General features: G+C 36.5%; 1 protein-coding gene across 2 annotated transcripts; it reads right to left on the bottom strand.

Annotated features, from left to right (window-relative positions):
* Positions 1-3,983: 3,983 nt before the first annotated feature.
* malt1 (MALT paracaspase 1) lies at positions 3,984-25,831 on the bottom strand. 2 transcript variants are annotated; one of them, XM_030143436.1, is made up of 17 exons: positions 25,609-25,831; positions 23,528-23,694; positions 21,810-21,931; positions 19,176-19,329; positions 18,001-18,179; positions 16,744-16,840; positions 16,601-16,648; positions 15,748-15,771; positions 14,322-14,366; positions 13,047-13,250; positions 11,922-12,099; positions 11,756-11,827; positions 11,539-11,666; positions 10,544-10,693; positions 8,535-8,692; positions 8,196-8,321; positions 3,984-4,667 (listed from the first exon to the last, which is right to left on the bottom strand). In XM_030143436.1, exons 1-17 carry the CDS (start codon positions 25,755-25,757, stop codon positions 4,182-4,184), a joined length of 2,487 nt encoding a protein of 828 aa, XP_029999296.1. In that variant the 5' UTR covers positions 25,758-25,831; the 3' UTR covers positions 3,984-4,181. The 2 variants fall into 2 exon arrangements, with proteins under 2 accessions (XP_029999296.1, XP_029999297.1); XM_030143437.1 differs by lacking the exon at positions 16,601-16,648.
* Between the last annotated feature and the right edge of the window lie 1,835 nt (positions 25,832-27,666).

Raw genomic sequence — 27,666 nt, 5'->3', positions numbered from 1 at the left:
CATACTCCTCCCCCCTCAGCTGCACAAGTGACGCAGTCATGATATCACCCTGCAGCCCGTGGGTGGCTGAATCTATCAATAATTCAACCTGACAGAGGCTGGATGCTGTGCTGCAGTGTCCTGGCCCTGCAGTCTGAACACACGGCATGGACATAACATACCTGTATGAACACTCCGGTGTGTACACCCTTAGGAGATTGTGCATTTGTCCTGATCTTGTGCTATGGGGATGCTGCAGTGGAGTTTTATGCGGGGATCCCCCTCCTCTTAACGTAACTCAACCTGGCAGCTCAAGGTCACATGATCTGCCCAGACTCTAGTAAATTATTCTGTGGTCGAGTCAGTTTTAAATAATGCATTAGTTCAACTGTGTTCACTCTGTTACACAAAGTGCAAGTTAAATAAAAATGTCTGAAAACAAAATCAACTTATTCCACGTAAATAAAACACTAAGATTCCACTTAATTGAAGTAGAGAAAATATTTGTGAAACGTCTTCTTTAATCATGTAGATCTTAAGCCTTTCATTTCTATATGTAAATACACTGAATATAAATATATATGTAATTTTTTGCAAGTTATTCAAGTAAAAAATATTTGGGTTAAAGTCTACCCATTATAATTAGATAAAACATAAGCATTCTGTTGATGTACTTCGAAGAATATTAGAATATAATGTATGTAAGGTGAAATATAATATAGATGAGTTTATATGTCATTGGTTTGTAGAATTCGTATTAATTGAATATATGAGTATTTCTATTTAAATCTACTCATGTTAAAAGTTTCACTTTAAAGAGTGCCATTAAATTTATATTAATTCAACATTTAACATAGTTTCAGTGCCTATAAAAAAGTATTCACCTTCTTTTTCCCCTTTTTATTGTTTTGAAAAATGGATTAATGATCAATGTTCAATGTCATAGTCCAGATTTTTTTTTACTTGACTAGAATTTCCTAAAAGGTACTGTACATTTACTAAATACTGACTTGAAGAGGGTGCACACTTGTGCAATCACTGTATTTTACATTACATATCTTTAATTCATTATTTTTTCTTGATTTAATTGACATTAGTTTGTTGTAAAAATGTTTTCACTTTGACATTAACTGAAGGTCTAAAACTGTTTGTTTTACAATTTGTTTAAAACAAATTGTAAAGACACTTGAGAAAAAAATCTAATTATTTTGGGCTCTGGACTGACTTAACTTTAGTAACGTCCATTCATGTTTAATCTGTGCAAATAAACCACATTTAACTGTAGAGATAAGATTCTGTTAACACATTTCTATGAACTGATGTAAGCAATCAGTGAATGTAAGTGCTATAAACTGTTTCCCATTTTAATCTGCAATATTTGGGTGTTTCCTTCAATCTGGGATGTCCTAACTATTTTTTTCTTTATGTAGAAACATGAATTTTTCATGTGCCAAATTGTCACATTTCACACTTCAACATGGGACAGTGAAACAAAGCATGATATCTGCAGTTTGATATTCATTAGAGACCTGGTGTTACAAACACTACTATACTAAAATTAATGACCAATAATGGCTGTTATTTTAGATTTAGTTATAAAAATACTGTCTGTGAACAGTCTCCATCTGGGTTCAAAAACAGCTACATGAACTTACAGTAGTTGTTAAGAACAGTGGCTTAAAGCCCTGAATGAAAGAGGTTGAGTTGAAATATTCTGGAAAGTTTAAAAGTTCACTGAGGAGCAGACAGAATAATTCAGTTTCTGTACTAAATGGGGGTATGACAGGGGCATGCAGGAAAGTTGTCAGAGAAATTACATAAGTATCAAAGTCCAAACAGTGATGTTATCTCTGTATTATGACTAAAATAAACTAAAACAAAAACTACTTTGATCCCAGTATTTCATAGGTTTGTCATTTGATACATAGCCTGCCTATGGGGTCTTAGACCATTATTCCAGCTATGCAGCAGAGGGAGCTAATTCCTCTACTGTACATGTGTCAAACATAAGGCCCGTGGGCCAAAACCAGTCCGCCAAAGGGTCCAGTCTGGCCAATGGGATAAATTTGTGAATTACAAAAATTACTCTGAGGAAATTAACAGTCATTTTTGTTCAGGGGCCACATTCAGCCCAATTCAACCTCAAGTGGGTCAGACCAGTAAAATACTATCAGAATAACCTAGAAATAATGACAACTCCAATTTTTTCTCTTTGTTTCAGTGTAAAACAATCTATTCTTTCTAAAAAAAAAAAGTTAATCTGAAATGTATTAAGAGAATTTCAATATTTAACACTGTTCTGCCTGTTACTGTATTTGTAGATCCACTGTGATCTGTAACTTATGATCTGTACTTATTTTTCTTAATAAATTTCAATTTCATAATTTGTAGATGTAAACTTTTTCATACTGTAATTTAACTTTTTTCATTCTAAAACATACATATATACACAAATATATATTCTTAAGTTGGAATTTTACTGGTCTGGCCCACTTCACATCATGTTGGGCTGAATGTGGCCCCTGAACTAAAATGAGTTGTTGTTAGTCAATACTCTGTGATTGTTGTTGTTTTTGGTTTGTTTGTTTATTTGTTTGAGTTTCCCTTTGTTTATGTGTTGTTGTTGTTGTTTTTCTGTCCACATTGTCTTGTTAACTCTCACTAATAAAAAAAAAAAAAAAAAAAGAATACCGTCGTGTCTAAAACTCAAGGATGGCAACACTTCAAGTGCAGACTGCCTCGATCTTTATCTTCTGCTGCTTATAATTAGAGCACACTGAAACAAATGTAATGAAACACAGTCTGAGTAATGCTGTTGAACAAAAATTGAGCTACATCTGATGTTGATTATTAGAAATGTTACAGTGTCTAAACTCCTGTTTATCAAAAATAAATGGCAGGAATATAAAACGTCATGTTTCCTAATGCAGAAGTAATAGTTTACAGACATGCATTTGCCTTTCTCTAAAAATGTTTTTACAAAGTGTCAGTATCATGTCAAAATAGACCTTCTAATGCTTATGATTTTACATTGCATTACATTTAAAAAATCTAATCAAATAACTACATATAACTGAGACATACACTACCGGTCAAAAGTTTTAGAACACCCCAATTTTTCCAGTTTTGTATTGAAATTCCAGCAGTTCAAGTCCAATGAACAGCTTGAAATGGTACAAAGGTAAGCAGTGAACTGCTAGAGGTATAAAAAAAAAAAAAAAAAAGGTAAGGTTAAACAAAACTGAAAAATAATGTACATTTCAGAATTATACAAAAAGGTGAACAAGAAATGGGTTAACAACTTAAAGCAGTTCTGCAGCAATGGAGGTTGATCAAGCCTTGAAAGTCGGTGCTACCAATTCCTACAGGTGTCCCAGCGTTTGTGAAGAGAGACAGACCATCATAACACTTAAAAATGCAGGTCTTTCCTACAGAGAAACTGCCCAGAAAATCCAGGTGTCAGTAAGTCCAGTTTCCTTCACCATCCAAAGGCACTCAGAAACTGGGGGAAATGCTGACAGGAAGAGGCTGAGCCAAAGCCACAACAGAATCAGAGGACAAGTTTCTGAGAGTCAACAGCTGGAGTGATAGGAGACTCACAGGACAACAGCTTCAAGCACAGCTCAATAGTGGTCGTAGAAAGCAACTAAATGTTATGATGGTCTGTCTCTCTTCTATCGTTAATTGCCTTTTCCTCTTTTCCATTTTTATAGTAACACACTACTTTCTGCAGTACAATACTGTTCAAATAATGCTCCCAATGGTATGGTACCAAAGTGTGTTCCAGCACGACTTTTATGCAGACTGAGGGGGTTGGAAGGAATTCACAAATGTTGGGACACCTGTAGGAATTGGTAGCACCAACTTTTGAGGCTTGATCCACCTCCATTGCTGCAGAACTGCTTTAAGTTGTTAACTCATTTCTTGTTCGCCTTTTTGTATAATTCTGAAATGTACATTACTTTTCAGTTTTGTTTAACCTTACCTTTTTTTTTTTTTTTTTACCTCTGGCAGTTCTCCACTTACCTTTGTACCATTCCAAGCTGTTCATTGGACTTGAACTGCTTAAATTTCAATACAAAACAGGAAAAATTGGGGTGTTCTAAAACTTTTGACCAATAGTGTAGATACCAGATACTAGCTGTACTTTAAAAGCTTATGTCTTTTTCTGGGAAATCTCAGTGAAAAAGCAGCTGTTTGTTTTATTGTTGCTGAAGCTGCAGACTGTTGATGAACACAGTTTGCAGCTCATTGATGTCGTCTGTGGTTTCTATTGGAATGCTGAGCCGTCCTGGTGAACTGGAAAGTCCAACAGCTGAGTTGAACTGTGCCTCGTAGCAGGAGTGACTGACATTATCATAGCACGACTCTCCGCTTCCTCCCACTGCCCCCTGCAGACGGTCGTACATGTCCAGGTAGTGGTGCTGCGGGGATAGCCGGTTGCAGTCATGGACCTGATGGTGGAGGTGGAGCTGGTGGTGCTCAGGTCCAGGGCTGTGGCAGGGGCTGACGGAGGGGCTGTGGGGCATCAGGCACGTCTGCAGGCAGCTGTTTCTCCGCACGGCCTGGTGAAGGTCGAGCCTAGCGATTAGGGGTTTGCCGATGTTGACGCTTTTGGTCCAGTGGATGGGATCATCATCCATGGCAATGAAGGTTCCTTGAAGGCACACAGTGAAGACAAGCTCTTCCTGTTGGATGATGCAAAGTAGAAAGGGTTCAGTATTTTTATTCCCAAGATCCATTATTTTCATCTCACTCTGTACATATAACTAAATACTTTACACAAAAATGTGGATTGTGTCTAAGGCAATGCTCAAAATTTAAATAAATATGACTTCTAAAAATCTCAAATAACCTGTTTTACGTGTATTATTTCAATCATCTACTGTAGTCAGGGTCATCCCAGTACATGCTGCACATCCCACACATATTTTATAGATTATTAACACTGAATTAGAAAAAACTTAAATCAGAAAATAAAATCCAGTCTCATGGACTGTACTCAGCTGTCAGTTATCTACCTGTCTGAAAATGCCTGTGATTGGTTCATATCTGTCACACTTTAGATTCTCTACAACATGAAAATGCAGACAAATACAGTACAGGCCAAAAGTTTGGACACACCTTCTCATTCTTCGCATTTTCTTTATTTTCATGACTATTTACATTGTAGATTCTCACTGAAGGCATCAAAACTATAAATGAACACATGTGGAATTATGTACTTAACAAAAAAGTGTGAAATAACTGAAAACATCTCTTATATTCTAGTTTCTTCAAAGTAGCCACCCTTAGCTCTGATGACTGCCTTGCACACCCTTGGCATTCTCTTGATGAGCATCAAGAGGTAGTCACCTGAAATGGTTTTCACTTCATAGCTGTGCCTTGTCAGGGTTACTTAGTGGAATTTCTTGCCTTATTGATGGGGTTGGGACCATCAGTTGTGTTGTGCAGAAGTCAGGTTGATGCACAGCTGACAGCCCTATTGGACAACTGTTAGAATGCATATTATGGCGAGAACCAATTAGCTAAGTAAAGACAAACGAGTGGCCATCATTACTTTAAGAAATGAAGGTCAGTCAGTCTAGAAAATTTCAAAAACTTTGAATGTGTCCCCAAGTGCAGTCGCAAAAACCATCAAGTGCTCCAACGAAACTGGCTCACATGAGGACCGCCCCAGGAAAGGAAGACCAAGAGTCACCTCTGATGCTGAAGATAAGTTCATCTGAGTCACCAGCCTCAGAAATCGTAAATTAACAGCAGCTCAGATTAGAGACCAGATGAATACCACACAGAGCTCTAGCAGCAGACACATCTCTACAACAACTGTTAAGAGGAGACTGCGTGAATCAGGCCTTCATGGTCAAACAGCTGCTAGGAAACCACTGCTCAGGAGAGGCAACAAACAGAAGAGATTTATTTGGGCCAAGAAACCCAAGGAATGGACATTAGACCAGTGGAAATCTGTGCTTTGGTCTGATGAGTCCAAATTTGAGATCTTTGGATCCAACTGCCGTGTCTTTGTGCGACGCAGAAAAGGTGAACGGATGGATGCTACATGCCTGGTTCCCACCGTGAAGCATGGAGGGGGAGGTGTGATGGTGTGGGGGTGCTTTGCTGGTGACGCTGTTGGGGATTTATTCAAGATTGAAGGCAACCTGAATCAGCATGGCTACCACAGCATCCTGCAGTGACATGCCATTCCATCCGGTTTGCATTTAGTTGGACCATCATTTATGTTTCAACAGGACAATGACCCCAAACACACCTCCAGGCTGTGTGAGGGATATTTGACCAAGAAGGAGAGTGATGGAGTGCTGCGCCAGATGACCTGGCCTCCACAGTCACTGGACCTGAACCCAATCGAGATGGTTTGGGGTGAGCTGGACCGCAGAGTGAAGGCAAAAGGGCCAACAAGTGCTAAGCATCTCTGGGAACTTCTTCAAGACTGTTAGGAAACCATTTCAGGTGACTATCTCTTGAAGCTCATCAAGAGAATGCCAAGAGTGTGCAAAACAGTCATCAGAGCTAAGGGTGGCTACTTTGAAGAAACTAGAATATAAGAGATGTTTTCAGTTATTTCACACTTTTTTGTTAAGTACATAATTCCACATGTGTTCATTCATAGTTTTGATGCCTTCAGTGAGAATCTACAATGAAAATAGTCATGAAAATAAAGAAAATGCAAAGAATGAGAAGGTGTGTCCAAACTTTTGGCCTGTACTGTATGTAGATACAGAAATCATGTGTCCTCTCAGATCACTTGAAGATTCAAGATTGTTTGTCATTACGTGCACGTAACGACCTTTTTCTTAGAATTTTTCTAAGCTAGATATAAGAAGAGAAAATATAAAAACACGAATGAATAAGTATATCGAGCCTATGTACATTGTATATAGAAAAGAAATGTCAAACACAGTATGTACAGAATTGAATTACAATATGCTGAAAGGTTATGGAGGACTTTTACCCAAACATGCCAAAAAACAATATGCAGGTTAGTAGGTTGGGCTAGTTTGTTAACATTAGCTAACTCTAGGAAACTAAGCTACAGGTGTCTGTTAACTCCATTCATGTGAACACTCTAGACACTACTTTCGATGTAGAGCTTTTGGGTCACTTGTTCCGTTTTCAGTACCTCTTTTCAGATCCTCTACAAATATGAAAAAGTTCTTTTAGTCCAACAAAATACTTGAAGCAATCATGTGAACCCTGAATGATGTTACATTATATTTCTAAGGATAATCTAAGCCTCTGCTTACCTTAAATGTTATTTGTTCTGAAGCATTTTTTAATGAACGTCAAATATATTCTGTTACTCTTTCAATATTATTAGCCTATGACTGTTATGTTTTTTTTTTAACTTTATTTTTCTTATTTTACTACAAATATGGTTAAACATACATAACACAGACAGCAGGATGAGGGAGTCACAACTTACAGTGTTGTTGATAACGTTTTTCCCCCCTCCCCATTCTGAATGCTCAGGCTGGGTAGATACATAAAGATTGGTTTTACTGGTTAAATGTAGATTTGGGGATCTCTGGGTTGATGGCTTTATGCACCTGTTAATTTCCTATTTAATGTCTCTGTATAGTTTTTTGGGTGGGTGAGGGTGATAGTGTTTTTTCAATATGAATATTCTTGAAACAACAGGTTGTGAGAGTACAAAACTGTTGTTTAGTCTAAACAGATTAGGGTGTTAGTGTGCTTTATTATGCTAAAATACTATGTGAAACAAGTGAAAAAGTAAGCCGAGTTCACCAATACCCCCGTCCAGCTGCACAACACTTTGCCCCTCCTGCCTGTCTAGGGAATCATTTTGAGTCTTAACTTTCAACCTTCTGAAAAACTTTTCAATAATTAGCAAAAAAAAAAAAAAAAGAATTTAAATGCAAAAATTAAGAGAAAAGAACATGTAAAGAACATGTGAGTGAAATTTGATATGAATCAAGTGAATGATGTCCAAGAAATCGGTTGGACAAAAATCTTGGATGGATATACAGATGGAATTGTTGGTACATCTATCTATCTATCTATCTATCTATCTATCTATCTATCTATCTATCTATCTATCTATCTATCTATCTATATATATATATATATATATATATATATATATATATATATATATATATATATATATGGTCTCTGGGGTGGGCGGGGCTATAATAATAATAATAATAATAATAATAATAATGATGATAATAATATACCCTGAGCTTCTGCAGGGAGCTGAGTCTTGTGTAGAGACAGTGCTGAGGAAGGCTGCTGGACAGAAGGTAGATCCCCGTTTCCTCTGGAGTCTCTCTGTTCATCTCTTTAGGGTCCACATCGAGATCCTGGAGGAAAGAAATAAAATTAAAATCACATGAGAGAAACAAAGCAATGTTAATGTAAAACTATATACACAAGCACAAATACTAACACACAAATTATCCTGTGAAAATGACACGAAACCCTGATTATCCCATTTCCATACAAGGTTTCAGAATAAAAGAAAAACAGCTCTTTTTCTGTAACAAAGTTATTCCCTGTATTGACAACAAACTAACCTGTGAAAAGTCGGTGACATGAGCCTGGCAGAAGGACATGTCCTCAGGCTTCTTCACGATGCGGGTGTAAATGACGAGAACGTTGGAAAACTCTGCTGCGAAGCCCAGTTTGATCTGAGCTCCACAGTCGAAGTCCAGGCACATGCTTTCAGGAAGTTCTGCAAAAACAACCCATCACCTAAAGTACCGACTTAAATATAATAAAAAATCCTGCATTTCCTGATTTTCATCAACTATTTCCTTTTATTTTCTAATATGGTGTCATTTCTCAAAACTATCACTAAAAGTCTAATAATGTTTGAGGGTGACCAAAAGCTGTCTAAAGATAAACAACCAACCAATGGAGCATCTACAGGAGCCAAACATTATTACCACCTGTCTAATATTGTGTAGGTTCCCCTTTTTCCACAAAAACAGCTCTGACCTGAGGCCTGGACTCCATCAGAGCTCTGAAAGTGTGCTGTGGTATCTGGACCAAGATATTAACAGCAGATCCCTAAAAAGATCCTTTAGGTTTTTATATCCTGATGCCTGGAACAAGCTTCAGTCTGAGCTCCATCCACAAAAACCGACTTCTTTGATTAATTTTAAAGAAAGCGTTAAAACTCTGGAATCAAGGCTGTTGATCTGTAAATGTTTTGACTGACTGTATATGTGTTGTTACCTCCGCCAGGGGGTACTGTGATCAGTTTGCTCTGTGTGTTTGTGTGCACGTGTGCGTGTTTGTTTGTTTGTTAGCAAGATAACTCATAAAGTTAAGGACGGATTTTCATGAAAGTTTCAGGAAATGTTGATACTGGCACAAGGAAGAAATGATTAAATTTTGGTGGTGATCGGGGGGGGGGGGGGGGGGGGGGGGGGGGCAGACCTGTCTTGGTGGAGGTCTGCACTTTTCTTGTTTTTGTTCGCAAATGCTTTTATTAAAAACTGTAATTATGTGACTGTATTGCTGCCGTCTTGGCCAGGTCTCCCTTTAAATAAAATAAAATAAAATAAAATAAAAATCCCTGAAGTCCTGGAAGTAGAGGGGTGGGGTCTCCATGGATTGGATTTAATTGTCCAGCTCCTCCCACAAACTGGTCAAAGTCACTCAGTTCCTTACGTTGCTTATTTTGCTGCTTCAACGCATCAACTTCAAGGACTAAATGTTCAGTAGTTGCTTAATATTTCCATCCCAGTGAAAGGTCCCATTGTAATGAAATAATCAATCTCAATCAATACTCTCTTAAAAATAAAAAATACATTTAAGGTTATCTATTTTTCACTTTCACAAACACATTTAACCCTAGTGATAGTGTAGCTAATGTGATGTAATGTTATGTTCAAAATATGACACATGGTCTAAACAGCAAAAAGGAGCTGATTCTGGAGTAGATTTTATAATATTTCTAAATGTTACTGTCACTCAAGTTTTTGTGGATGCTTAATAAGGCACTTATTAGATTGTAAATGCATTTTTACAATTTCATTAAACAATCTGAAGAGAAAAAGACAACTGAATCAGAAGTAAATGGCTAAAGTTCATGTTAAACCATCATAAGACATTATTTTATGCAGATTCAAGCAGTAAAGGTTGGGATCTCTACTAAATCTGATTCGTTGTATTCCATAAGTAACAAGAAAAGCACTCAGAGAGCGCAGACCTCTGCCAAGACAGATCTGCCCCCCCCACATCACCACCAAAGTTTAATCATTTCTTCCTTGTGCCAGTATCAACATTTCCTGAAAATTTCATAAAAAACCATCAATAACTTTTTGAGTTATCCTGCTAACACACAAACACACAAAGCAAAGTGATCACAATACCTCCTAGCGGAGGTAAATATTCAATATTAAAAAAGAAGAGGGTATGAGGCATATCAGTGTCCTGCTGCCTGTTGCTAGTAACAGTAAGGTTGTCAAAAGTAAACAAATACTAGTGTCCTTGTGCAGTCATACAGTAACAAATATTTCCATATTAAAATAAGCCTCATGGGTTATAAATTTGGGGTTTTGTGTCTGAAACTCACTGTGGGCTTTTGCCCATTGGCGACTGTGTACTTGAGCGAGATCGGCACTGTCACCGGGTAGAATTGGATCTGTCAGCGCTCTCCTCTCTGATAGGCTGCTGCGGATCTCCAGGGCCTGTTTCCCCTTTGTAGCGTCAAACTGACCCATATCTGGACACAACAGATAACAATAAAATACAATTAAACCAACTGTAAGACTATTCAAAAGATCAAAATTTTAAAAAGTAAGGAACGAGGAGGATTACAAGGTTTTAAATGCTTTGCTGAAACATAAAGCCTCAGATCACTTCACTCAATCTTCTCTGCATTTAATATTACAGCCCATTAGCCCACAAACAAGCTGGTCAATCAATAGTGCCAGTAATAATGCAATGCTAAGTTTTAATTTGTTTTCTTATGTCTCCATTAAAAACCATCCCAGGTTAAATACTGCACACATCACTAAACAATTCCCTTGGTATTTGTGTGCATTCACATTCAATGGCTGCTCTCAATTCAGCGACTGTTGCAGGTCTCATAGCGTAGACTTTGTCTTTTAGATTTCCCCATGAAAAAAGTCTAGTGGTGTGAGGTCTGGTGAACGCGGAGGGTATTCAACAAAACCCCTCTGTCCAATCCACCTGTTTGGCAAGTTCACCAGACCTCACACCACTGGACTTTTTTTTATGGGGATACCTAAAAGACAAAGTCTACGCTATGAGACCTGCAACAGTCGCTGAATTGAGAGCAGCCACTGAATGTGAATGCACTCAAATACCAAGGGAATTGTTTGGTGATGTGTGTGATTCCATTGCTTGGCGTTGTCAGCAGCGTCTGGACCAGAACGGGCGTCAGTTTGAGAACAGGCGGTGACAAAATAAAATGATGTTTGTAAATTCTATTACATTTTGAAAATTAAATGCATTTTGACAAACATCTACTTTACAATTATTTAAAGTCTGTAGACATTTTTTGGGACACCCTGTATATTTTAAGTGTTCTACTTTTTCTCTTACCCTCAGCAACTCTGTCCAGCACCACAGTGATCTTTTCATCATCAAGCAGCCGCTTCTTTAAGAACTTCACAAACACACCATTGGTGAATCCGCTGGAGCTCAGCTCAAAGGCCTCTGCATCTTGGCAACTGAACAACCAACAAACAATACAATGTTTAATATTCCTGCAAGGAAAAAAGTGCACAGTCACTTAGTATAATTACTGGCCTAAACTTACGTTGCATATCCGAAGACAATGTTAGCTGTAACTCTCAGTATAATGTTTGGAGCACTGTCGTCATGAATATTCCTGTAAAAATAAAAGAAATCATCTATTGAAAGACCATTATAGCAGGGATAGTAATATCTTGGGATAATGAATACAAATTTACTTAAGCACTTACCTCTTCCTGCACATGTCCAGCAGAAAAACATTAAGGCCTGTCTCCTTCTCCTGCATTAGTTTGAGGATGCTCTGCACACACAGGCAGTTGGCTGACCGGTAAGGGTTTGGAGCATCTACCGGCACCATGAAACTGTTACCGTAGTTTTCATATCCATGACCAGCATAGTACAGCAGGCCTGAAGTAGAAGAGAACTTAGGGTAAGGTTTTGGTTCATGTGGCACTAGCTAATCAAATATTAATCCTTCTAAGTATTTCTGCAGGCAACTAAACATCTGATGTTGAATAAAAAGATCTAAACAGATGAACAATTTATTTTTGTAAGAGTTGTATGATACATATTTTTCAAGTCAAATGCAGTTTTAATGCTGCTTATTGTAAAGCATCTTTGAGTACCTAGAAAAGCGCTATATAAAACTGATGTATTATTTTTATTTATTTATTTATTTATTTATTTAACCAAGTTGTCTTGGTATTCCATGAATATAAGAATAATTTTGACTGGAATATACTTTGATGTGAAATATATTGATAATACAAAGCAGGAATGTCATGGATATGGTTACTCCTATTCTTTATTTTACATCAATTTCTCACACCTCACCTCATCTCATCAACTCAAATTTTGTGTGACAAATACAGCTCCAATGAAAAAAACATCTGACAAGGGACGAAAAAAATGGACACTGATAAAAGCCCATCTTTAATTAAAGCTTCAAAGGGCAAACAACAGATATTTGGACGTTATTTTGCTAATTCTTGACCAAATGCAATTACTTTTTGCCATCCTATTACAAATAAAAATAAGTGAAATTAGCAATCAACAGCTGCCGCTTATAATGACTCTACAGCTGAGCAAACGTTTTCTATGGTCTACTGCAACTGTTGAGGAACTTCTAAGCTATAAAGAGGATTTGGAGGTTTGCCAGTGAATGTATTAAACATGCAAACTGCAGTAACTAGTATGTATGATTCATGTGTCTGCTCAGAATTGACTAAATTTCGACTCATAGTTTGCACCCATAGTCAAAAGAGTACAAAGGTGTAGGCAATGCTTGATTTTGTGTGCCTGTCTCTCACCATGTGCCATCTACCACATCTTGAACCACCAATGTGTGTTCCTACCATAGACTCCCTTGTGCAGTAGTGACAGGAACTCATCAACAGCGTTTCTCATCTCCGATTCTGTGAGGTCCAGCAGTGAAACCACCTTGAAATTCAGCTGCCGCAGGAGGTTGGTGAGGTCATACACATCCACCATTGGAGCTTTGAGCTTTGGGTGGTTCTGGTAGGACAGGTTCCCGATGAGCAGGGCCACTTTGTCAGTCGCTGGCAGATATAAAGACAGAAATCAATTATTATGCGTCTTCATTTCCCTTAGAGAAATTAAAAAGAGAGATTAATTCAGAAACACAGTATAGATAGGTTTATGTTGTAATTGGGTTGTTTCTTTCTATTTTGTAATATACTGTATATTTTGCACATGTCTTGATACAGGAAATAAAATTCCCAAACTTTGACTGTCCGGTTATAAGACCTTACTGGGAAGAGATTCACAAACACATACAAAATATACTTAATGTAAACACTCTGTTTAAATGTGAAACCATGTATTTGGGTAATCTACCGTTTGAGTCATGGAACATTAAAGACAAAAAATTACTGGCTATACTGTTGGCAGCCAGTAAGAAATCAGTTATGAGGAAATGGTTAAAAGTAGAACCGCCCACCACTGATGAATGGATTGGAATTGTCTATGAGATTTATGTTATGGAGAAGATATCCTTTTCCCTCAAAGCTGAAAAAGAAAAATTTTATAATATCTGGTCTAAATGGACTGAGTATGTAAAACCAATTAGATCTGATTTCATTTGATTGTATTTGTGCTTTGTGTTAATCTATTTGCTTTCATGTGAGGTTATGATTGTATGAGGTGGTGCGCTCCCCTGTTCTGTTTTGTTGTATTAATGTTTCAACTAAAATTAAGGGTCCATAAAAAAGAAATTAGAGAAGGGCAATATGGATATAATGATCTTAACTTTCTCTATCCATCCTATTGTATTTTTCTGAATGATTATGTAATTAATATATGACAGACATTTGCCTTTCTAATAAAAAGATAATTAAAAAAATAAATAAATAAATTCCCAAACTTTACATGTACCCACACATTTGACTGCTTTAAAAACACCATAAACGTACAATAGTGGTAAATCTGATCACATTTTACTTTACATTTCTAAACATTTGACATCATTTAGTGCATTATCCCTGAAACATAAGCTAAAGTAGGAGAAAATGGCACAATACACATAGGGAAAATGTCAAAGCCAGCCATATCACTTACTAAAGTAAGTAAAACACAACATTCACAAATACAACACATTATGATGTACTTACCATAAGGTTGTTCAGGGATAATACTTTGGAATAATTCACTGGAATCTAAAGTCACAGGGGGAAAAAAAAGACACAAATTATGCCTAAGCTGTTGTAAAAAGAAAGCTCTCTTTGTGTTATAGAGAATATGTATAAGAGTGCTTCTATGAAACTGGGTTCATTTTGGTATCTGGTGATTTTCCAGCTTTTTAGACCCAATAATAAAAGAGAAATTTAGACATATTTCCCCCAGGATGTACCTAATGATAAATGTAAAAAAAAAAATTATACTCTTGCTCTGAGCCATCCCAAAATTAATTAGTTTTTAATAAAATATTGGGGTCCAAAAATAGGACCAAAATTGGGACTGAAAAAGCTACCTAGGTGTCAGTGCATGTGATCTGGAAAACACAGCTTGAAATAGTCTTATATACCACTATAAATAAAGAGGCTGTGTTAAATTTGAGGATCCTAGTGGTTTTTCTAATCCAGACATGTGGGTTTTTCATGAATCAGCAGTCTCATTCCAGGTTTTTGCGTGTAACCCATTGTGTCCACTTGTGTTACATGTGGAACCTGCCCATTTAAACACAAATAAATCATGAGTGATTTTGCAACAGCGGTCATTTTTGTGAAACACTCTGCCTTGCATAATTAGTTCAATTTCCAAAATGTACCTGTGAGAGAATAAGAATATATTAAAAAAAAAAATAGAAGTGCGTAATTTTCGTGTGCTTTTTATTGTGTTAACATGTGGACTTTTGTCAAAAAATAAAATAAAAAAATATTAAAATGTGTTTTATCTGAAAAATAGTTTCTCTTTTATCTCAGTAAATATTTATTTTTTTAAATATACCCAAGGTGCTTCCAAACTTGCTTCATAACATTAGTCTACATCTGGTTTGAATTTTTAGCCCCATGTCCTGTTTTCAGGTACCAGTTTCATAGAACACTGCAAAAATCTAAATCTTACCAAGTGTATTCTTCTCAATTCTGGTCAAAAAAATCTCATCACACTTAAAATAAGACATAATCACCTAAAGAGTAACTTTTCAGTGAGATATAAGAACTTATTATTAGACAATAGATCTTGAAAATCTTATTTCAAGAAATCTTATCAAGACAATTTTCACTTGTTCCATTGGCAGATTTTTTGCTTGAATTAAACAAAAAAAAAAAAAAAAAATCTTGAATTAAGCAAAAAAAAAAATCTGCCAATGGAACAAATGAAAATTGTCTTGATAAGATTTCTTGAAATAAGATTTTCCAAGATCTATTGTCTAAAAGTAAGTTCTTATATCTCACTGAAAAGTTACTCTTTAGGTGATTATGCCTTATTTTAAGTGTGATGAGATATTTTGACTAGAAATGAGAAAAATACACTTGGTAAGATTTTGATTTTTGCAGTGAAGCACCCATAAATATAAATAAGTCTAAGTGAACTCACCTGCTCCAATAGCATACACATCATCTAGACACAAAAATACAAATATATTAGCATTATGTAATAACAGGTGAGTTTACGTCATTGTGCGAGGTCAGTAGTCCATGGGAAAGATGAAGTAAAAGTCAAAGACAGATACATTACAGTTCTAATGTAATTAGACCATTAGTCAGGATTAAATTACATAGATGATGTTAGGGCTGGCTTATATTTAACATACTGTCAACAAATCCCATAAGGAAACATTAGTTTGCTTTAGTGTGTTTGTTAATACTTGTGCAGCTCCCTGTTCTGTTTGTCAATACATCGATTAAGCAATTAAATAATGTGTATTTTCTATATATTATTTCTATATTATATTTTCACAGGCTTTTCATCTATTCGCCCCTGCAGATTTTAGTAAACCAAACTGAAAAAGCACATTCATGAATAGATTATATTATTTCTTATGCCTGAAAGTGAAGCGAATTTGGAATTTAGGCTGTTGAATACAAAAGTGTAATCTAAGTATATTACATCTGGCTAAGCAGATTACATATTTTCCACTGTTTCATTTTACACTTTATTAAATGGGATCTTAATCTATTAAGGACCAAAATAAGATTTGTTGACAATAGGAAAAACATAGTATACTGCATGCCTTTTAGCTTCTACATGTGTATTAGCTTCTAGTCCTCATGAAACCTGAAGGTTAAAGCCTGTGATCCTGAAAATCGTTAGTGTTTTTAATTTGATCTGAACCCACATGCAGTTTAAGAGATTATAAAAGAATTTTGGACAACATTTGATCAACATGTACATGCAGTAAGATCCTCATCACCATTTAGGAAACCATGCAGAGTCCGCTCAACTCTACCTTCTGAGCACTCCACTGCCCCTGAAATCTGGACAGATATCCTCGGCGCTTTCAGTCAAGAACAGAGTCACAACAGTCACTCGGACATAATGACCGACAGACAAACATTAATGACGCCTTTGCACGGCTGTAATGTGACATACCTATCACTATGTCAACTTCACTGGTCCACGTTCTCTCAGTGCTACTGCTGATCTCACAGCGATACCTGCCATGGTGATCTTGCATCACATGAGGAATCTGGAAGACACAGTTCATTGCATTTGTTAAGTCTAAACCATCAGTTAATTATATTTGAAGGCAGAAAATGTTCCTGACTGGCATCTCCGATTTGCGTCATACTTTCAGAAAATAATGCTATTAGTCTGAGTAACAACATGCCAAATTTCTGCCTTATATCTTCATCAGATTTTGAAATGTGTTTCTGAAAATGGGGCATAATGCTGATTTCGTCCAAAAATGAATGGTATAGAAAACCATTCTAAGTTCAATAAGTCATTTCTAAAATAAAAATATTAATTCTCTCATACAAATCAGACATGTATCTTTGGTTCAGTGCCTCTGTATTTCACATTTCTGTCTGTAGCAAACATGACGTAGTTGATGTGCTAATTAATATAGGTTGGTTACAAACACCATCATGCAACTCAGTGTACTTTATATATATTAATGCAGACATGCATTTGAAAATAGGCTGAGTTTTTCAGAAAATGTTAATTATTTTAGAAAAGTACTAAAGTACTGATCTGAAGTGGGCTAAAACTGATTTTTTTTTTTTTTTTACAGTTTTCAAAGCTGTAATTTGGTAAATATGCAACTATGGATGTTCTTTTACAGAAGTTAAAGACATCTAGTACCAAATATAATGGGTAACTCCTGAAAATACCATGCATCTGTCATGAAAAGTTCAAAAAGCAATCATTTCTTGTAGTTAGCATCTTTCGTTGGATCTCTCACTTTTACAGTTACACCATAATACCTCAAAAACTACTGAGGATACAATGCTGAAATTGTGTATGGTCTTAATTATGACTAATAACATTATTTTTCAGAAAGTATGAAGAAAATTCAAGATGGTCAGTTGAAAAAATAACCTGTTAATTTCACATGGACTGACCCTAAAGTAAACTAGATATCTACAGTCACCTACTGTCTTACAATAACAACAGCTACAAAGCTTTTTTTTGTTTAAAGGCTGATGTTTGATCCTGAGTGAACGTTGAAGAAACCAGATGGTTATTTGTGGTTTCAAATCATTTATAAAACACGTGAATATGTCCAATCCCAATGACAAACACAGCTTAATCTTCTGTTCCAATCTCATAAAATGCACCAACAGTAACACAGGCTGTCATGAAGCTCTGAGCTGAATTATTGAACCAATAACAACGTCTCCTCACCACAAGTTTCCTCTTGGTGGCGTTGAGGATTGGCACTCCATTTCTGTGCCACTGGTAGCGGGGGATTGGCCGGCCCACAGCTCCACACTCCAGCTGCAGCGTTTCCCCCCCATGCAGACGCTGGGGCTGAGGCTGAATCACCACCTTTAGTCGACCCTCCAAGGAATAAAAACCATGTCCTGGTTTACAGGAGGGATATGCATGGTTAATAATGTACTTCAGCAAGGTAAAACAACAAGCAAATTAAGTTCCAGTTTACAGGAAAAAAAGTGTGGAAAGGTTCAACAATTCTGTGAGGGTCGCTTTCTCTAAATAAGCAAGTATGTTTTCTTGGAAATGAAGCTTAAACCTTAAAGCTGGGTTAGACAGTAATAAAATTAAAAAACTGAGAAGACAGCCCATCCTGGATCTCCCTGCTCTCTGCGCTATGTCTAGATATAATATACTGAAGAAAAAAGATAAATGGCACCATACTTAATGTTACTGACCAAAATTTTCCCTTATAGGCAATATTACTAAAATCTGGAAACAGAGTCAAGAGTTAGTTAGTTAGTTAGTTTAGTTTTCTAGAATCATCAGATAACAAAGAACCATACAACATGGTCAAACAAAATTTTTCGGTGCATGAAAAGTAGTGGGAAGAAGTATAACTTATAGACTCCCACCCCCTTTTTACAAACTAATAATTAAATTAATTCGGTTTCCTTTGCATTAACACACTTTTTTTCTATATATTTTTACAATATATATGCAATAATAAATAAATATACACCTCGCACACAATCAGATCGGCATAATTAACCCTTTTTTCATATAATTAATTAATTACAAATAGGCAGCACATAATAAAATCATACTTTTATGCATTCTTCTACATTATAACTAGATATTCACTTACTCAAATAATGTTCTATATTTTGTGATTATACTGGATTTATACATCCTTATAAATGCACAAACTGAAGAAGACATTTTAAAGTTCTGGTCCAGATTATTCCACAGATGTACCCCTCTAACAGAGATACACTGGAGGAGGTGTACAACTCATTTCCTCACAGACCACTTGAATGACAGAAGGCTGGAAGGTCAACACAGAACTTATACCCAATGACATCAAATAAATACAACTTACTTCAGTTTTAGCTACAAAAAATACCACCTCAGTTACACTTTACCATAAGATGAAGACGTGTTGACGTTCAGGACATCCACCTGAGCCCACTGACTGAACTCAAACGTATCTCCGCAGTTGACCCTGCAGATGTAAAAGCCAGCATCCTTCAGGTGGACTGGGCTTATGACCAGGTCTGGAGAGAAGCTGTTAGAGATCTGGAGTTGTGAAATTAAATCAAATGAATCAAATGTTTCGCTGTTACACACCAGCACAGAGGAGTCAACTGCTTAATCCCATTCCTCCACTCAACCTAACATGCAACAAGACACATTTTAAGGTTTACAAGCCCCAGCACAATTAGATGAATGCTGTTTCGGAGGTTTATTAAACCTGCTAAAACATAAATTAGTTGCAAGAAATTATATTTGGTGCATTAATGTTGTTGGCAAAATACAATGCTAATCCAGCAAAAAATTAATGTTGTTAACTGTTTAAAAGCAGGATAGAAAGAAAGGCAATTCATAACAGTAATTCAGTTATATAAAAACAGCACCAATGACCCTGTATCTCACCAGCATGTTCTATCAAGAATCAATGACAGCTTTTGTGAAGTTTTGCCTCTGTTAAGAGTCCTGTGGTCTTAATGCAGGAGATAAATCTCCCAATAGAAATAGGTGGTACTTTCATTGGAGGATAACTCAACAAATTACATGAAACTCCATATATGACTTCCTATCAGTGCTCAATAGTAACTATACTGATATCTGCAACCATTTCCATGTTATAAGTCATTAAAATATGGCCCATTATAAGTAAAGGCAAATTTGTCAAAACTTCAAAAATAAAAATTTCTCAAAACTGAGAGTATGTTTGAAGAAATTGCTAATGAAGACAAAGACGCCTTCACAATAGCTCATGGCTAATCGGCTGGTGAGCTAAAAAATATCAGAGCTGAGCACAATCTGAGCAGAGGTTGGTAATAGAGGGGACTAGGGAGATAACAGGGGTCATGGAGAGCTTTGAATTGCCTACAGTGGAGGATGGGGATGCAGTGAACATTATGTAGGGCTGTGAACATATCAAAGTTTGTCTAAAAGTTAGTTAACGATGATGTAATAAGATGTGATTGAACCATAGTTGAAGAAGACAGAGGATGTCAAAGGTGGGCAACACTGTGTAAAAGAATGGAAGTTATTTTGTTTGATTGGTTTATGTGTCTTTGGAACTGTGGAATAAAAGATAACTGAAGCTTTGGAACAGACGTGCTGTAGATTTCTATGGTTATAGGATTTTGTGTATTTTGTAAAAAAAAAAAAAAAAAAAAAAAAAAAAAGATGCACCACAGATTTCATTTCTTATTTTTATCTGTTCAGGTGGAAGAAGTCATCCTGCATCATTGCCTTTACATCTTTGGAGACTGAAAGAAGTGTTGACTGTCTGAAGTTGTATATGATCAGAGGGACAAAGAACCCACTTTTCTGGACTTGATTATCTTCATCTGCTGCTCTCCTGCCTATACTGACCTGCTGTAATGAGACAAACTGATAAAACTTCAGGCTGGAGCAAGAGCTTTTTAGAAGTGAGAAGAAATGGGGAACAGTGAGTGGCAGTGACTGTTGAATTCACTTTTGCAGAAATGAGCAGGACAATTTTGGTTTCTATGAGAATACAGAGTGATTTGGGGAATATTAAAGTGTTATAGACCGATATCTAGGGTTAAGTGTCATTACCCTTCAGCTTATAACTTGAGGATATCAAAGAGGAACTGAATATTTACAGTGACTCTGCAAAAAAAGATCAGCATTCCTTAACCTGAGGGAGCTGCTAGTGGCTCACCGGGGGTAGTTTTAATACCATTTCCTTTCTCAAAACAGAAAGTATCATGTCTGTGATCTTTATCTTCCCAGTTGAATATGTGAGGGGGAAAAAAAACCACACAAAAATAACAAAGGATGCCAAGTGGGTGTTGTTTTGTGTTTGGGCATGCAGGCCAAGATAAGTGAGGAAAACTGATGGAGAGGAATTCAAGCCCATACCTGTTAAAACGTACTGCTTTACCTGTAAAATGACTTTAAGTTGTATGTGTGGTAAAGTACTTATGTGTCCGATCAAGCGAAAGTGAACATGAACATGAAACAGTAAATTTGCACACATCATTTATCAAGTGGGCTCATTTTTAGCTAAACATCTGTATTTCATGGAACTGTTATCCTTTAGAAAATACCACTTGTAGAAAAAAACTTATAACCGATTTTAGCGATAGGACTTTTTACAACATAGCCATGCCTCAGACATAGAAATATAGCTGGAATTTGACGCTAAAAATTATATCTAAAAAATTTGAAAATGTATTCAATCTGTCACATTTAAAAAGACTATCTGTGAACTGTTACAGAGAAGTTACTCTTTATTTATCAGTATGGACCACCACAAGTTATAAATAACACTGTTAGTATTAAATACATTAAATAAAGCATTGGGATTATATGTGGCTTGTTGTTTCAATAAATAAGTCAACATTTTGGGTGATACATACAATGGTAAAGAGTCGTCCACAAGTTACTATGGCAGCCTGTCCACATGTTATCATATTCTCGTGTCAATAAAACAGAGACTTTTCAATATTTTACTCCATAATTTATTTTCAGCATAGTTTTTTTTTCTATGTGTCTGAATGGGGGCAGCTGTAGCTCACCTCTTCTTTTGCCTTAAACCACTGGTACTGGACCGGGGATTTGCCCACAGCGTGGCAGCTCAGACGCAGGTTGTGACCAGATATAAGAGCCACCGACTGTGGCTGGATCACAATCTGTAAAGCTGAACATTTAAAGAAAAACAAAAAGAAGTTTGCATATATTATTGTTATGAACATTAAAACTATTTACATAGTTATGATGAGGACAAAATCTGTGTTAAGTTGATATTAATGCTACAAATTACAGTAGACCTGCAACAAATAGTCTGTTAATCAGCTTTTTTCAGTCTTTTAAAGCAAAGATGACAACATTTTAGAGTCTGTAGCTTCAAAAAAAGTAAAGATTTTGGTGATGCATCAATTACAAAGTTTTGGGCTGATAACAATATTGACATTTTAAAATGAAGATTTGGCTGAAAGTCGGTGCTGATGTTATTTTCTGTTTCTTTATTTTGTTTTTCTTATGATTTATCCCCTCTTTTGTAAGAATGAAGGAAAGAAATCTTCATGATCTGTGTAAAAAAATATTAACTGTTTTAGTCTTTCATCACATTATCTTTGAATAACTTATTAATGTAAGCCAACAGATAAACATCAGCCATTTGTGCAGTGGCATCACATATGTCCATACTCAGACTGGTTGATGTCAGATATCAGTATTCCTAAATGACATTTTTCTTTGTTGTTTCTGAGACAAAACTAAATAATGTGAACTTGTGGATTGTTGTTCAAATGCATATCCTGGGGCTGAGGGAGAATTAGGGAGCTGAGGGAGCTTTTCTCCTTATTGCAGATGAAAAAAATAGTTCAATTAAATATCATCTTAATAGTCAAAGTAATTGAAAATAAAAGTAGACAAGTAAAATGAGAAGAAATAAATGTTTGGTTTCTCCATAACATATGAAACAAGTGGTGCCAGGTACAACAAGCCCCGCCGCCCGCGCATATTTTGCCCATTATAAGTAAATGGGAAGATTTTAAAAATTCCTAAAAAATTTTAAGTTTGACCTACTGTTTCCAAAATGTAATGAGATCCATTCTGGTTAACTGGTAATCTATAAAGTCAGTTTGGTATGAATTCAAACAATAGTTTTGCTACTACAGACTTGAAATTTCACCGATTATAAGTAAATGGGGGAAAAAAAAAGATTTAAAAAAATTCATACAAAATTGAGACTTTGACCTACTTTTCCCAAAATGTAATGACATCTATTCTGTGTCACTGGCAATCTATACACCCAATTTGGTATGAATTCACCCAATAGTTTTGCTGCTACAGACATTTGAAATTTTGCCCATTATGAGTAAATGGGGGGAAAAAAGATTTTAAAAATTCAGAAAAAATTTTAACTTTGATCTACTTTTCCCAAAATGTAATGAGATCTATTCTGGGTCACTGGCAATCTATAAACCCAGTTTAGTATGAATTCAACCAATAGTTTTGCTGCAAGAGCATTAACAAAGAAACAAACAAACCGAACCAAAAACTATACCCCTTGCCTCCCCTTCGGGGGCAGGGTAAAAATGTAGTGTGGAAAATGTTGAATTCCGTTGAGGTTTTTATACTTCATCACTTGCTTGTGTCACATAATTCACTGAATGAGTCAAAAACTTTTTGTTTGATCTAAAAATAAACCTAAGTGAAAAACATACTGATCAACCTGACTTTGATGGTTGATAGTGTAGAAGTAGAGGCATGTGGGGTGGTTTTCCTGTACCTGAGGATTTCAGGCAGTTCAGGGCCTCCGAGTTGCCCAGTGTATGGAGGTAATCACTCAGGTGTCCCATGGTGCAACCTCGCTCTCCCATCAGCCTCAGCAGCATGCGGCTCGGGCTGCCCTCCAGCTGCAGCACCTTCAGAGAGCACATCTCCATGTCGTCTGAGCTGGTGGATGAAGCAGCTTGTGTTACATCATAAACACAGGAACACCCTACGTTTGTGGAGGGGTTAGATGCTGTGCAACCACAATGTAAATATGTGAATAATATTTCATTTTAATTCAAATTCTATACTTCTATAAATATTTACCAAATTTCTTATTTGTCTCTTTGTATTTCGTTTTTCACTCAATTGTCTATTTCTCTGCACTTGCTTGTATGTTGCTCTGTTAAGTGAAATTTCCCCATGGTGGGATAAAGTCTTATCTTATCTTATCTTATCTTATCTTATCTCTTTCCTGTTGCTTTTATTTAACTAAAAATGGTGCATTTTAGCATTATTTTGTATCTGTATTTTTGCAAAAGGAAAATCTTCTCACTGAGGAAATCAATACGAAATTATAGTTCCACAAATAATAGATGGTCCACACATTTAAAAAGCTTACTTCCAGATGATGGTGGTATTGTTTGCTATCAGTGTTATCAGTCATACCAGCACTTCTGTTAATAGATTTACAGAAGATAGCTACATGCTTTGATGCATACAGCTTGTCATAAAACACACATTTAATCATTACATCTGTAAGAGCTCAACATCACAGACCTTGTCTATAAAATAATGCAATGTGTGACACATATAGAACATGTATGCTCCAATACCATGAGTGAGGTTGTCATATATACAGCCTGCCCCAAAAGTTCCACATGCAACAATTCTTCCGATGGCCTATAGCTCCGATTACAGAATACCTTCACTGCTGCATCCTTTATGCCACACAATGCTTTTGTAGTATCACAATAAAAGTCTCAACATACTTTATGTCCATGGTTCCACTATCTTTTTGCCAGGATCTTGTCTTAATGATGGGAGATTCAAACCATGGCATAAAGTCTTTTTCATCAGATTCTTAAGGTTCTCAAAGGGGTTCAGGTCTGCACTCTGTTGTGGCCAATCCATGAGTGAAAATGATATCTCGTGTTCCTTGAACCAATCTTTCACAATCTGAGCATAACGAATCAAGGTATTCTCTGATAAGACTGGACAATAGAGAGACCTCTGTATCTCTAATTGACAATAAACTGAACTGGACAAAGAACACATCATCATTCTACAAGAAGTGCCGGAGCCACTGCTGTTCTAATTGTGTAATTGCGCCTTAATAGTGTTTTAACATGTATATTTGGTATATGTATATTCATATATTCAAATATAGATAGATAGATAGATAGAGAGAGAGACAGAGAGCTTTATATATGTACTTCTTTTTTTCTTTTTTGTTGTATAGACCATTTCTTTCCTGCTTCTTTTTATTATACTTGAAGGTAGTAACTGTAGCACCCAATAATTTCCCCTGGAATTAATAAAGAATCCTGATTCTGATCAAAAAAAATTTTTTTTCAGAAATGAGCATCTACTCCCTGCACTAGTTAGGGTCAGAGAACCTGTTGCAGATGAAACATCTTCATCACTGGAAGTCGTTATCCAGTGGAACCTTACATATTTGGGGAGTGTTACCTTTTTGTTTTTGATCAGGCTAAGTGTGTTTCCTATAAGGCAATACGATATATTATATATATCCTCTGATTATATAAATGTTAACATTTATTACGACGGTAAGATGTTTAGGGTTAGATTTTGTAAGGGCAGACATACACTGTTTTATTTAATGTGATACTGGTTTTTTCTTTAATATTTGATATCTTTCAGACTCATTTAAAGTCCAGTTTTACAAATGGCACTTCAGTACAGATAGGCCTATAGATGTAAGTATGGACTGTAGGAGATAAAAAGTCAAATTAAGACACAAGAACATGACTGCTTCCACTCCCACACTGTGAAAAACCTCCACTAAAACATAGAACCAAACCACATGAAGGTTCTCCCAGACTGTGTGTGACCCAGGCTGCCTCCTTCACCTACCTGACTTTAACCCGTCTATCATTCCCGACTATCTCCCCCAGTTTTCGCCATCCTTTGCTGCTGGATTTGTCCAACACGTCGCACAGTTTCTTCACCAGTGGCTCTTTCAGCAGGTTGATCTTCGTGGACCGGTCCACGGAGTCCGACATGGTGTCCACGAAGACAACTTTCACATCCAAGTCTGTTTAGAGGACCAGACACCCTGGCCTCGCACTTGAAAAAGTTATCAAGAAAAAAAAAACAGTTACTTCCTGGAAGAAGTGTTAGAATTGACACGGACACACCCACTGCTCATGGTTTTGGTTTCCCCCCCCCCCACGCAGCTGCCAAAGATCGTCTACACGGCAAGATGGATCACTCCAGGCCAACGTTGTGACTATTTTTCTTCTAATTTGGAAATAAAATTACTACTATAGGCCTAACAGTTTATTAATTCTATATAATGTCTCAAATCGTTTAGATTTTATTTTCATTTTTTATTGACTTTTACATGCTGCTCTAACCTTGTGTTAAAGAATGCAGTATATTCATGACATTATTATTTTTTGCAGGTACAGTAACTGTTAATGTAACTGTAGCAGTTGAACTACTGTCAAATACTGGTGTTCTGTTTCCAAATAATAACACCAGGTGAGCTCTGGAAAGTAACAAGAATAAGAGTAACCTGTCAACAATTCTCACCCTGATTTTAACCCTCCTTTAGACTGGATTTACCACCTTTAATGCTAATTTAACCAATTTCTACTTTGTTTTTATCATCTTTTATGTTTATGTTTATGTTTACGCATTTGGCAGACGCTTTTTTCCAAAGCGACTTACAGGGGAAAACCAATTAAATCACTCAATCAATCAAATTTTATTTATATAGCGCCAGATCACAAAAAAGTTATCTCTTGACATTTTATATATAGAGTTGGTCAAAACCAGACTCTAAGTCAATTCTACAGAATCCCAACAGAATCCTCCTGGAGCAAACACTTGTGACTGGTGACAGTGGCGAGGAAAAACTTCCCTTTAACAGGCAGAAACCTCGAGCAGACCCAGACTCCTGGAGGATGGCCGTCTGCCTTGACCAGTTGGGGTTAAAGAGAGAGAGTAGAGAAGGGGAAAAAGAGAGAGCGATAGAGATAGAGACTGGGGGAGAGGGGGAGAAGGGGGGAGTAGGGGGAGACACATGGAGGCGGTTGAGGTTAAGTGAGTGGTGATGATGAGGGCAGGGAAGAGGCCGGACCACCGCAGCAGGTCCAGAGATAATCGTGAAAGAATCTGTGGTTGTCCTGGGAAAAACCTTATTAGAATATTTAAAATGGAATGTTTGAAAGTGCTAGGACAGGAGGTGCTCTCGGAAGAGCTGGGTCTTCAGGAGCTTCTTGAAGATAGGCAGGGATGACTCTGTTCTTGTAGCACTTGGTAGAGCGTTCCACCAACGTGGAACTCCTTTTACCAACTTCTAGTCTAAAACCTCTTTGTTTGGTTTTACTCTACTTTAATTCAGCCATCCTTTAGCTGAATTGTAAGATTATTTAGTTTGGATGTCTATTTTATTATAGTTGTGCAGTCTTTTAAACTGATTTTACCAACTTTTCATCCATAAACCATCTCTTTGTTTGGTTTTACTATACTTTAGTCTATTTCAACCTTTTTTTTTTTTTTTTCACCATATTTAACGCTGGTTTAATCATCGAATTTTTCAGATTTACCATCTTTTACACTTGTTTTGCCATCTCTTAGTTTGGTTTAACTACAAGCGATCAATCAAATCAGTCACATTTTAGTTATATAGCACCACATTATAACAGATGTTATCTCATAACATTTTACATTTAGAGCTGGTCTAAAGCAGACTCTTAGATTTATCCATTACCGTGGAACAGGGTCAATCTGAACTCATCAGACAACGTAAGTTTATTCTATTGAAACTTCTCTATAAATCTGATGGTTGTTTCAGATATGAGAAGCATCACTGCATCAGTTAGGATTAAAGAAATTGTTACAGATGAAGCATATTCATCCCTGTAGTAATTATCTGAAGTATTCTCTCAGTGTCCGTTTTTGGCT

Source organism: Sphaeramia orbicularis, chromosome 9, assembly GCF_902148855.1.
Source record: "Sphaeramia orbicularis chromosome 9, fSphaOr1.1, whole genome shotgun sequence".
Classification (NCBI taxonomy): domain Eukaryota; kingdom Metazoa; phylum Chordata; class Actinopteri; order Kurtiformes; family Apogonidae; genus Sphaeramia; species Sphaeramia orbicularis.
Note: the sequence above shows the minus strand (reverse complement) of the source record. Positions and strands in the feature narration are given on the sequence as shown.